At 41.1% G+C, this 12,559-nt stretch overlaps 1 protein-coding gene across 1 annotated transcript in view; it reads right to left on the minus strand.

The window, feature by feature from the left end:
- Positions 1–12,559, minus strand: part of GPATCH2L (G-patch domain containing 2 like) — an 85,927-nt gene that overhangs the window by 56,470 nt on the left and 16,898 nt on the right. The window contains exons 2-3 of the mRNA XM_042781024.1: positions 7,404–7,468; positions 577–753 (exon numbers count right to left, since the gene is read on the minus strand). Coding sequence (XP_042636958.1) covers positions 577–753; positions 7,404–7,468 — 242 coding nt within the window. The remainder of the gene's footprint in view (positions 1–576; positions 754–7,403; positions 7,469–12,559) is intronic.

A 12,559-nucleotide genomic window follows, 5' to 3' on the forward strand; every position in this document is an offset into this window, starting at 1 on the left:
TTCTTCAAAATCCCTGCTCCTGACACCAAGAAATGCCAAAGAGCAAAATGGAGCTTCTGTTAAAATTAAAGCAAAGAGTTTATTGAAGGAACAAAGTGATCTGGAATTGGGCAGCACTTCATGAGGATTCACCAAAGTATTGCCTAGAAATATTTTTAAATTATCCATTAGAAAATGTCATTATACCTTGTATGTTTACTGAAATCTGTTCTCTTCCCAGATCAAATCCTTCAGCTGTCCACTGGGTACTAACAACCCATCAGTTTCACAGCAGCATAAGCAGCAGTGACATGTTGCTAGGCTTCCTACAATCTGGCCTAACTGGCACTGATAAATTAAAGAAATGTCCTGGTAAGATACATCCCAAGAGTCTCCGTGGATTGGTTTAGGTGGGAATGGAGAGAACCTCAAGCTTTGAGGCTCACCCTTGAATCCTCTAGAAGAATCCCTGCGCTAGTCCAAACTTGAAGAGTTATTATATCCCTCGAAGTATGAGTATGCTGGCCACGGGGTGATTCCTTCCCCCAAAGAGAAATTACAAAGCATACGTTATGTCTTGGTCCCTGCAGAACTCACCTCTTTGAGCTGGTCGAGAAGGTAAAAGGAACGTGGAATCCGAAAGTTTATCCAGCCCAGAGTCCATTCTCTCCCCTTCGGAGCAATGATCAGGTGCCCACTTGGGCAGAAGATTAGGGACAGTGAATCCTGGGACACACTCCCCTTCGTAGAACCAGTCGCTCTGTTCATCATCCCCTTAAGTAAAAAGAGCACATTGTGAGCTAAGCTTTTTTCAAAAAAAGAAATAAAAAATTTTATTGTGTTTTTGGTGAAGGCTTACACAGCAGTTTAGGTTCCCATTCAACAGTTTCCACACGAGTTGTTTGGTGATATTACATTGCTCACAATATGTGAACATGCTCATTTCCTTCTGGTTATTCCACTTCTGTTAATCTAGTTCCCCTCCCCTCTTACAATCTCATCTTTGGTTTAAAGTAACTGTTGACTGTCTGGTCTCATACAGATGGTTTTTTTAAAGGAGCACAGTACTTAGGGGGTATTCAGTATTTTTTTTAGCCAATCTGTCATTGAGCTACAAGATGACTCAGTTTAGTTTTGGTTCAACGTTTGAAGAGTATCTCAGGGAAACCGTGTCAGGGAGTCCTCCAAATCTCAACCAGTCCAGCAGGTCTGTTTTGGTTTTTAGCACTTAAGATTCTATTTGATATTTTTCTCCCTATCTGTCAGGGTCCATCTATTGTGGCCCCGAGTAGAACAGTTGGTAGTGGCAGGCAGGTAACATCTAGTTCTTTTGGTTTCAGGGTAGATGAGGTCATGGTTTGATGAGCTGAAATTTTAACATATTATTTGAAAAAATTAAATGGGAGCATGATTTCTCAGCTCTATAGTTCTAGGAGCTCTAGTAGCATAGTGCCTAAGGCACTTGACTGCTAACCAAGAAGGCTGGAGGTTCAAACCCACCAGCCACTCCTCGGAAGGAAGATGGGGCAATCTACATCCATAATGATACTGCCTCGGAAACCCAAGGAGGGGTCGCAATGAGTCGAGTCCGACTCGACAGCACATAACAACAACAACACAGTTTTGATTATTTTCAAAAAAATAAAAACAAAAAATTGTTTTGGTCCTTCTTCCTTATCATTATTATAACGAAACAGTGGAACGTCAAACTAGCTTCGTATAAACGTCATACTGTATCAGACTGGTCTGCTTTTTAATAATAAAAACTAATAAAGCTACCATTTCCTAAGCCCTTAGAACATACCAGGATCCAAACTAAAGCCCAGAGAAGTAAAGGTAAAATGAACAAACAATGAAGCTAGAGTTTGAACCCAAAACCTGACAAACTCCTAAGTCTGAGGTCTTTACCAGAAACTAAATTGCCTCCCTTATTCTATCCTCAGGGGCATAAATGAATATGGGGATTCAAAGTCCATAGATATTTCTCAATCTAAAACCAGCTACTCCTAAGGAATCTCTTACTTGCTCACATTTTTCATAATAGGTGAATGAAGAATATACACCCACACCTCTTTTTTCCCTTGGTATCTCATTAACAGGACAGAAAACCACCAGAATACCAGCAATTGAAGCTACCAGGAAAAAGACTAACCACAGAGACAAACAATACAATTTCCCAAGGCTTGACAAGAAGTTAAACCATTTATTTACCTAAGGCCATGCTGCTCACTAATGCCAAACATAAGACTAGACCCATATATCCAGACTCTTGGTTCAAACTTCTTTCTATACAATGATAGCACCTCAGTTTCTACTACATTAGTTTATCTCTAACATAGAATAACACAGGTAACTTCACGTCTGCCACCCTGCTCCCTTTCATAATAGCAAGGATTAAGAAATTATTATAAGAGCATCTAAAGAGTCCATAATACACTGATTTTCTAAAGTGTACTGACTGGATCCTAGGGAAGCTGCCAATGATATGCCAATCACCTCAAGTACAGGATTCAGGGGCCACTAACACTCAGGAAAATGCTAACTCTTAACTCACCAGAGAGATCTCCAAAAGCTGTGTACTGATGAACAGCAGTATTACCACTGAAGCAGCTGCTCAAAGTGTTCCCTCATGAACACCCCACAAGCAGCTGTCTCTCTTAAACAGTGGTTCTCAAACTTCAGCCAGCATCAGAAGCACCAGCTGTTGTTGTGTACCATCGAGTAGTCCCGACCCCTAGTGATTTTACAGGACAGAGTAGAAACTGCCCCATAGCGTTCCTAGGCTGAAATCTTTATAGCAGCAGAACAACAGGTCTTTCCTACCACGGAGTAGTTGGTAGGTTTCAGTTAGCAGCTAAGTGCTTAACTACTGTGCCACCAGGGCTCCTTTCAGAGCTTGCTGAAACACAGACTACTAAAATTTCTGATTGAATGAGTCTGGGGCGAGATCAATCCTTTACATCTCTAACAAGTTCCCTAGTGATGTCAGGCTGCTCTCAGATCCCATTCTGAGAACCATTACTCTAAAAGCATCTCACCAAACCAGGCATGTGGATGAAATAGAGAGGCATCAGTACAAACAATGACTAGTTTCTTCATACAACATACAAACGCTTCTCTTCTCCATAAGCATTGTTACACCATTTATTAAAACAGTGCATTTAGCCATATCATGTTTACAAATGCTTCTAGTGAGTATTCATACAGACTAGAGTGGAATTTTTTTTGGTTCTCAAGAACTCACTCAAGACTTTTAAAAAGGAACTCACTGAATGGGAAGGAACCTTGTGAGATCATCTAGGCCGGGAGTCTTCAACCTGGGTTCATGAGGAGGCCTGATGCAGGAGCTCCTCAAGAGTGCTGCTAGAGAACAAGGAAGAGGCTGAGCGGGTCTGCTCCAGACCTCCAGCTTTAACCAAACAGGGAGAGTCAGTTTATCATCAGAGTCCACGTAAAACGTGTAGGGGAAGAGGAGGAACGAGAAATTTCCTCTTAGCTAGGTTTCTGAATAACTGTTTTTTGAGAGCTCACTATGTGCCGGGCAATGTGTTAAGTACTGTGGCTGCAAATAATAAAATAATTCTTTCCTTGAAAAGCTTCAATGGAAAAGACATGTACCCACAAATCATAAGAGTGTAATGCAGTAAGTGATAAGAAAGTGCTAAGTATAGCCACAAGACCACAAGGAAAGACCAAGGCTTCTAGAACGATGCCTACTCTATTAGCCAGAGTCCCTTCAGGAAGCAGACGGCACATTTAAATGGGATAACTGAGGAGGCGCTAATGAAGTGACTATTTACAAAGGGATAGACTGCATTAAGAGAAACCAATAAGGGGTGATGGAGCGCCCTGCAGCTAGCAACAGCAGGGAATCTTCACCATTTCTAGACCCAAAGGGGCAAGGCGGAAGTGGTGATCAGAGCCCAGAGAGAGAACTGTGGTTAGAGGAAAACAGTGCCAAACAGAAGCTGTGGCCTCAGCAGAGGATTACTATCAGCAGCCCAACAGGAAGGGAGCCAGGGAAAGACAGAATCCAATGCAGCAGACAACATAAAGAAAATGAAAATCCTCACAGCTGGACCAATAAGCAGCATCACGATAAATACAGAAAAGACTGAAGTGGTCAAAGATTTCATATTACTTGGTTCCACAATCAACACCAACGGAAGCAGTAGTCAAGAAATCAGATGACATATTGCACTGGGCAAATCTGCTTCAACACACCTCATTAAAGTGCTGAAGAGAAAGATGTCTCCTTGAAGACTAAGGTGCACCTAACCCAAGCCGTGGTGTTTTCAGTCGCCTCATATGCATGTGAAAGATGGACAATGAATAAGGAAGACTGAAGAAGAGTTGATGTTTTTAAGTTGTGGTGTTGGAGAAGAATAACAAATCTGTCCTGGAAGAAGTGCAGCCGGAATACTCCTTGGAAGTGAGAATGGACAGATTTTTGTCTCACCTACTTTGGTCATGTTGTCAGAAGGGACCATTCCCTGGAGAAGGATATCATGTCTGGTAAAGTGGAGGGTCAAGGAAAAAGGGAAAAGCCCTCAAAGAGATGGACTGATATTGTGGCTACAATGATGGGCTCAGGTATGGCAAGGATTGTGAGGCTGGCGCAGGAGCAGGCAATGTTTCGTTCTGTTGTATACAGGGTCGCTATGAGTCTGAACCAAGTCAACGGCCTCTAATAACAACAACAACATGGCAGACTGCGTTATTGTTTCCAGTTCCTCACTCCCTCCCTATAAAGAGACTGATGTATCTACGTCCTCTGCCCTTTGCCAGGGGATTCTGTATGCCAGCACTGTCCTCCTACTCACATTGAGCCTGGTCATATGGCTTGCTTTAGACTTGACTCAAGCAGAGGCTTTAAATATACATACATGGTCTGGCTGCATCTCTTGGCATTTATGTCCTCTGCCACAAAATGCTCATGCCTCAAATCACCATTGCTCCTTTAGTAGAGCCCATAGTAGGACACACTGAGTAGACATAAACCTAACTTGAAGCCTACAGAGCAGCTGACCCCACATATGATCAGCTAAACCACAGCCAACCCAACCCATACTAAGAAAGAAAGAAAGAAATTTTAGGACTGTTAACTGGCTCAGTGGTTAAATGTCTTTAGGTTGGCAGTTTGAAACTGCCAGTTGCCCTGTGGGAGAAAGATGCGGCGGTCTGCTCCAAGATTTACAGCCTTGGAAACCCTATGGGGCAGTTCTATTTTGTCTTATAGGGTCACTACAAGTTGGAACTGACTTGATGGAAATGGGTTTGGTGTTTTGTTTTTTTTTGGTGGGTAACTGCCAAAATAAAAACTTGACTAATACAACCCATTTCATTCACTGCCCTCCCTCCAATCCTCTGGTGATGCCTCCTATTGGCCACACCCAAAATGAAGTCAGAGCAAGAAAGCAGTCCATAAAGTCGATCAGGTAACCGGAGCACAGATAAGAGTGAAAAGGGAGATCTAGAGGGGCAAAAGGAGAACTGTGTCATGGTGGCTGACCAGTCATTCCAGGAAAGGTGAGGGTGAGATCTGCTATTCCATCTCACTGAGTCAATAAACGAGAATGCAATCTGAGGCAGAGAAACCAGCACACCCAAAGCCATGGAGCAGGAAACAGCACAGTTTATGCTGAGAGCTCTAAGCATTTAAATATCACCAGAATAGCTGAAGCAATAAGAGGGGGGAAATTGAAGCTAGAAAAAAATACTCGGTAATTTTTCCTGGTAAGCCAAAGAATCCTTATTAGTACAAAAGACTTCCCAAAGGCACAAAACTTAACCTGCTGTAGTAGGTTCACACTTTTTCCCACCTCTGTAGAATTATGTATCATAAACTTTAAGAGGTAAATTAAGATACTTCATAACACAATAGTAAAAGCAAAGAAAAAGAGCAAATAATAATAACTCAGAACAGTACATAACAGCTCATTGATGGAAAGATAGTCAGATTTTCCTGGGATAAGAGAATCAAGACCCTAGCTAGAACCTAGCCAGTATACACACACAGTCTTACAACACCTAGCTCCCTAAGAATCAGAAAAGAGATACAAACATACTCACAACGACCCTCCTTTAGAGTAGGAAGCTCAACAACTTAGATTCAAGAATGGCCAAACTTGCCATTATGGTCACCTACTATGGTCATTTGTTAAAAGGGAGTACTCCCTATATATCATGCTTGGTAAAGTAGAGGGTCAGCAAAAAAGGGGACGGTCGTGAACTAGATGGATTGACACAATGGTTGCAATAATGGGCTCAAGCACAGCAAGGATTAGGAGGATGACACAGGATGGAACAGCGCTCGCTTCATTCTGTTACACAGAGGGTCACTACGAATCGGAGCTGACTTGACAGCACCTAACAACAGGATCCCTAGAGAGCTGACTTGGATCTACCCAGACATGTAGCCACTGTGCTTCTGTCCTTTAATCACTTAACTCTTAGAGATCACTGGATTTCAAAAGTAGAAGGCACTTTGGAGACCTCCTACAAATCTCTTATTTAGAAGATAAGAAAACTACATCCCAAAAAGGCCATATGACATTCTTATTGGCACATAATTAATGTGGCACCTAAGCAAGTCTATCGAGGCCTGGTGGTGCAGTGATTAAAGCTCTCAGCTGCTAACCAAAAGGTAGGTGGTTTGAACCCACCACTCAGCTTTGCAGGAAAAAGATGTAGCATTTGGCTTCTGTAAACACTTACAGCCTTGGGATACCCTATGGGGCAGTTCTACTCTGTTCTATAGGATCCCTATGGATCAGAATCCATTCAACATCAATGTGTTTGGAAGTAAGTCTATATAGCACAAGGGTTTGGTAGAATGCCATTGGACCAAATAAAGTTTCAAATTACTGTTTAGGTAGCAAACATACAGTAGTTATTAACATATACGAGCCTTATTCACAGTGTTTTGTATTAAACTTCAGTAGTTTTAACTTCAGTAAGAAGATCTGTACATAATATATTCACCCAGAGCATTAGAATCATTTCATCAGTCAGGTTAGAGAAATAATTAACTTCTCCTTATGTGGAAATAAGAATGTCTTATCAATATCCAAATAAAGAGAAGAACACATGAGGATATTTGCTGGCTCTAATAAAAAGCAACTTCCCAAAGTCCCAACCTTGACATTGTAATGCCCTAGACCATAAGACTCAAAAGTCTTTTAATAACTTGCATAACGATCATATAAGATGCTTGTGAAAAATGCCAATGGGACCAACTCTAGACCTATTTGATGTTGAGGAGCTCTGGAATCTGCAGTTGTAAGTTCCCCTGAGGACTCCTACATGCCCTAAGGTTTGAGAACTACTGCCGCAGACAACCATCGTCTTCTCAGTGAGTCACTCCTATGATCATTACAATCTTCCCATAAACAGTGATCTCCTCAGACTGAGATCAAGATTACCTTGCCGGCCTTCATCATTGGTGAAGAGCCCAGTGTCACTGCTGCTACACACACTGCTGGTTTCACTGAAAAAGAGTAAGAGAAAACTCAATCAGCTCCAATCAAAAACAAAGTACTGTATCTTATTCTGATTTTCCAATCAAAAGGTCCCCCAAGATTCCCATAATAGCCCATTTGCCAGTCAGATATGTAAATTTCCACATAAAGCCATTAGAAAAAGCTTATTTTATGCCCCAAAAACTGAAGAAATACAAGAGAATTCTGTTATTTCAAGGTACTTTTAAAATATCTAAAGCTATTTTGCACATGCAGTACTGTGCTGTCAGTGAAGGTGAACATGGATATATGGGTGCTAGATGGATGGACAGGCTGAACTATTAGGTAAGTTTATGCAGGGGAGGAATGTGTCCAAGACCATGTATAGGGTTGGCAGACAATGTTTCTGCAAGTGTATTGCTATGTTCTGTAAGCATTCCCAGGCGTACAGTAGAGCTGACAAGGGACAAGGTTGTAGTCACTTCTTGGTCTCAGCCAGCTACCCAGAGTGAACGAGTAGTTGGACCTGTGGGCTTGGGACCACAGTTGCAGAGGACATCAAGTTCAACTGGCATAACATATACACTAAACATTGTTCCACATCCTACTTTGGCGAGTAGCAACTGGCATCTTAAAAGCTTGCAAGCAGCCATCTAGCTGCAACGATGGGTCTCTCCTCGTCCAAAGCAAAGAATGACAAAAACCAAAAGTTCACGGAACAATTAGTCCAAGCTACCATTAAACCACACGATCCTCAGCCTACGTGACTATGTGACCAGAAGAACTAGATGGTGCCTGGCTACTACTGTCAACCACTCAGAAAGGGATATGTGCAGAGATCCTGGATAGAGAGGGAGAACAATGCGGAACAAACCTAAAATCATTTGGGGGGGAAAAAAAAAAGGGACCAGGTTTGCTGGTCTGATAGAGCCTGACAGAACCACTGAGACTATGGCCCCTAGCTGCCCTTCAGGACTGGAACTGAACTCACACCTGTGGCTTCCAACCAAACAAAAGACAGGCATATGAAGTGAACATTTACACTAGGTAGACACACTCCTTGGAGAGAACAATCATGGGAGAATAGAAGGGCTATGTATGCACAGGGACATAGCTTAGGGGGCAGGAGTGCATGGAGGGAAGGACATAGGGAAAAGGTAACTATGGGGAGGAAGTGGGAGGGGAGCTGTTGCACTGTGGTAAATTGTAGTCACTGTCATAAGACAAACTGTATATGAACTGCTGTATGAAAAGTGAATTTGCTCTGTAAACTTTCACCAAAATCACAATTAAAAAAAAAAAAATCTAAAGTTACTTGTTAGCTTAGGAATAATAGAAACTTACTTATTAACGCCTCATAAAAGAAATCTGAACCTGGTTTGGTGCATTAACCACCACCACAAATTTACAAATTCACCAATTAACTTTATTTATAAGTATTGCCAACTCTAAGTTATGAAGAAAGCTGTCAAACTTTAAGACATAGCATCTCTCAAGTTTTCCCCCCATTAATAGACAGCAAACAAAAATCCAGGAACAGAAAAAAAAAAAAAGAAGTTTTATTTTCTAAATTTAATGCCTTCCGTGATAGCAAGCAGATATAACAAAACTCATTTTCAAAAGGAGCTAAAATACAAAAAGACTTTATTTGAACTGTATGAAATAAAGCTTCTGCCCCACGAAATTCAGTCTAACCAGCGCCATTTTCTGAGCTGCTGCTCAGACGACTCTATTTCTTATGATGCTGCTTTTCTGCCCTCTAATCTTCACTGAATTTGATTCATTTGGTTCAAAAAAATTTCTCTACCCTTTACAATATTAGTTATTTCCTCTGGACAGACTTCCTTCCAAACTACTATGTGTGTATTTTTTAATCTACCGTAGAAGACCGGGAAAACCAAAGCCAGGAAGAAGCATTTTCACCAGGTCGCAGGAGAAACAGGCTTGGCAAAAATCCCAGTCCACATTCCTGGATCAAAACCTGAAAATATTTTGTATTTTGTACCATTTCTAAAACTCTTGCCAACACTAAATCTTAAAAAAGCTGGCTACATTAAGTAGCACTGCTTTCCTCATTTAAGCTTGTCTTTGAGTAACAGACACAAGAGATTTGTTGCCACTGAGCCAGTCAAATCTACCCAATCTCTTTATAGGTTCTTTAATTGTATTTTCAGTACTTACAAATGAGAATGATTTCAGGGATCACTGTAAGAAATTTCTGACAGAGCCGTACTGCTGAGTTCAGATGAATTTAGAATTTCCAAAGAGCTCTGCAGTAAAATCCAGGCGGCCTTCTCACCAAGCACTACATTCTTCCCACTTCTAAGTTCAAGGAACTCTGCCTGCTGAACTTAAGGGTGTCATTTATACATTTTTAGTGAACTCCAGAGAACATTAGGGGTCTAACTCCACCAAGCCTTAACTACACAAGTCTCTTAAGACTTTATTATTTTCTTCTCATCTCTCCTTAAAGATAAAGTAGATTTTCTATTTTTAAACTTCTCTTGATACTCAGGAGAGGTAAACAGCACAGCAGACATGGGACAGATATTCCACTCTACCATCATGTGATAACGAAGGCCTAGTGACACAACAGCTACACACTTCGCTGCTAACTGAAAGGTTGGTGGATCAAACCTACCCAGCAGCTCCACGGAAGACAGACCTAGCAATCTTCTCCTGTAAAGAGTAAAGCCTAGAACATCCTAGGGTGCAGGTGAGTCTGCCACACCGGGTCACTATGAGTTGAAATGGACTCAATGGCACCTAACAACAATCGCATTATATGCTTTATAGATTATCATATCGATATGGAAGGGTTATCAAACTAAAGCCTATCACCTATTTTTGTATGGCCCACAAGCTAAGAATAGTTTTTATATTTTTTAATTGTTGCGGGGAAAAAATTAAGAGAAAAAGAATATTTTGTGACACATGGAAATGATATAAAATTCAAATTTCAGTGTCCATAAATAAAATTTTATTGGAACAAAGCCAAGCTCAATCAATTACATATTGTTTATGGCTGCTTTCATACTGTAACTGCATAGTTGAGCAGTTATAATAAAATATATGGCCCACAAAGCCTAAAATATTTACCATAAGATCAATTATTGTGAAGTAAATGCGAGCCCCTGCTCTACATGCATTACAAGCTCCCCTCTGCAACATCTATGGTCTCATCTGTTTGAATATTTTCCAATTAAAAAAAGCAAAGTGTTGCTTTATCACAAAGCCTATCCTTCTCTCTATTCATTTCCAGTAACCTGAAAGCATCACCACCAGGCTCAGTTTGTCACACCGAGGCAGCTGGGTGTTGCTGTGAGGCTGGAAGCTACACCACCAGTATTTCAAATACCAGCAGAGTCCACCGTGCTGGTCAAGTTTCAGGGGACTTTCCACACTACGGCAGACTGGGAAGCCTACTTCTGACAAAAACCGGCCAGTGAAAACCTTGTGACTAGCAGCAGAACACTGTCTAATAGGGCAGAAGGTGAGCTCATCAGGTTGGCAGGCATTCAAAATAAGACTAGGGAAGAGCTGCCTCCTCAGAGGAGTCAACCTTAATGATGTGGATGGAGTAAAGTTTTCAGGACCTTCCTTTGCTGATGTGTCATAATTCAAAATGAGAAGAAACAGCTGCAAACATCCATTAATCACTGGAATGTGGAATTTATGAAGCATAAATCTAGGAAAACTGGAAGTCTTTAAAAATGAAATGAAATGCATAAAGATCAATGTCTGAGGCACTAGTGAACTGATATAAACCTGTATTGGCCATTTTGAATCAGACAATCGCACAGTCTACTATGGCAGGAATGACAAATTAAAAAGGAATGGCATCACTTTCATTGTCAAAAGAATATTTCAAAATCTATCCTGAAATAAGGAGCTCTGGTAGCATAGGCTGGCAGTTCAAACCCATCAGCCACTCCTCAGAAAGAAGGTTGAGCAATCTGCTTCCGTAGTGATACTGCCTCAGAAACCCAAGGAGGGGTCGCTATGAGTCGGGGCCGACTCAATGGCACATAACAACAACAACATCCTGAAATAAATGCTGTCAGTGATAGAATAATATCCACACACCTATAAAGAAAACCAGTTAATATGACTAGCATTCAAATTTACCCACCAACCACTGATGTCAAAGATGAAGAAATTAAAGATTTTTACCAACTTCTGCAGTCTGAAATTGATCAATCAAGATACACTGATACTTACTGGTGATTAGAACACAATGTTGAAAACAAATAAGCATCGGTAGCTTAAAAATATGGCCTGGTGATAACTCTAGAGATTGCATGTTAGAATTTTCCAAGACCAAGGATCTATTCACTGGAAATATTCTTTTTCAAAAACATCAACAGCGACCTCCACATAGACTTCGCCAGATGGAATACATAGGAATCAAATCAACTACATCTGTGAAGAGAAATGATGGAGTAGGTCAATATCATCAGTTAGAAGACAGCCAGGGACCAATTGCAAATGCACCATCAACTGCTTATTGCAAGTTCAAGCTGACGATGAAGAAAATTAAAACAAATCCATGACACATGACCTTAGTATATCCCACCTGAAATTAGACAAGAACAGATCTGACAAACTGAACACTAATGACCAAAGATCAGACAAACTGTAGGATGACATCAAGGATGTCACATATGAAGAAAGCAAATGGTCATTAAAAAGACAGGAAAGAAGAAAAGACCAAAATGGGTGTCAGAAGAGACTTCTAAAACTTATTCTTGAACACAGAGTAGCTAAAGTGAATGGAAGAAATGATGAAGAGCTGAACAGAAGATTTCAAAGGGTGGCTCAAGAAGAAAAAGTATTATAATGAAATGTGCAAAGGCCTTGAGTTAAAAAACCAAAAATGAAGAACACGATCAGCATTTCTCAAGCAGAAAGAATTGAAGGAAAAATTCAAGCCTCGAACTGCAATACTGTAGGATTCTAGGTACTGATCTGCACTGAACACTTTCCCTTATTACCCTCCCGAGAGGGACCGGGTCTCCAGGAGCAAGGTAAGCACGGGCGGGCTTGTGCTTACTCACTGATCTGCACTGAACACTTTCCCTTGTTACCCTCCCAAGAGGGACCGGGTCTCTGGGAGCAAG

The sequence above is a fragment of the Orycteropus afer genome, unplaced genomic scaffold (assembly GCF_000298275.1).
Source record: "Orycteropus afer afer isolate SDZICR_OR568_19922 unplaced genomic scaffold, OryAfe1.0 scaffold00079, whole genome shotgun sequence".
Classification (NCBI taxonomy): Eukaryota; Metazoa; Chordata; class Mammalia; order Tubulidentata; family Orycteropodidae; genus Orycteropus; species Orycteropus afer.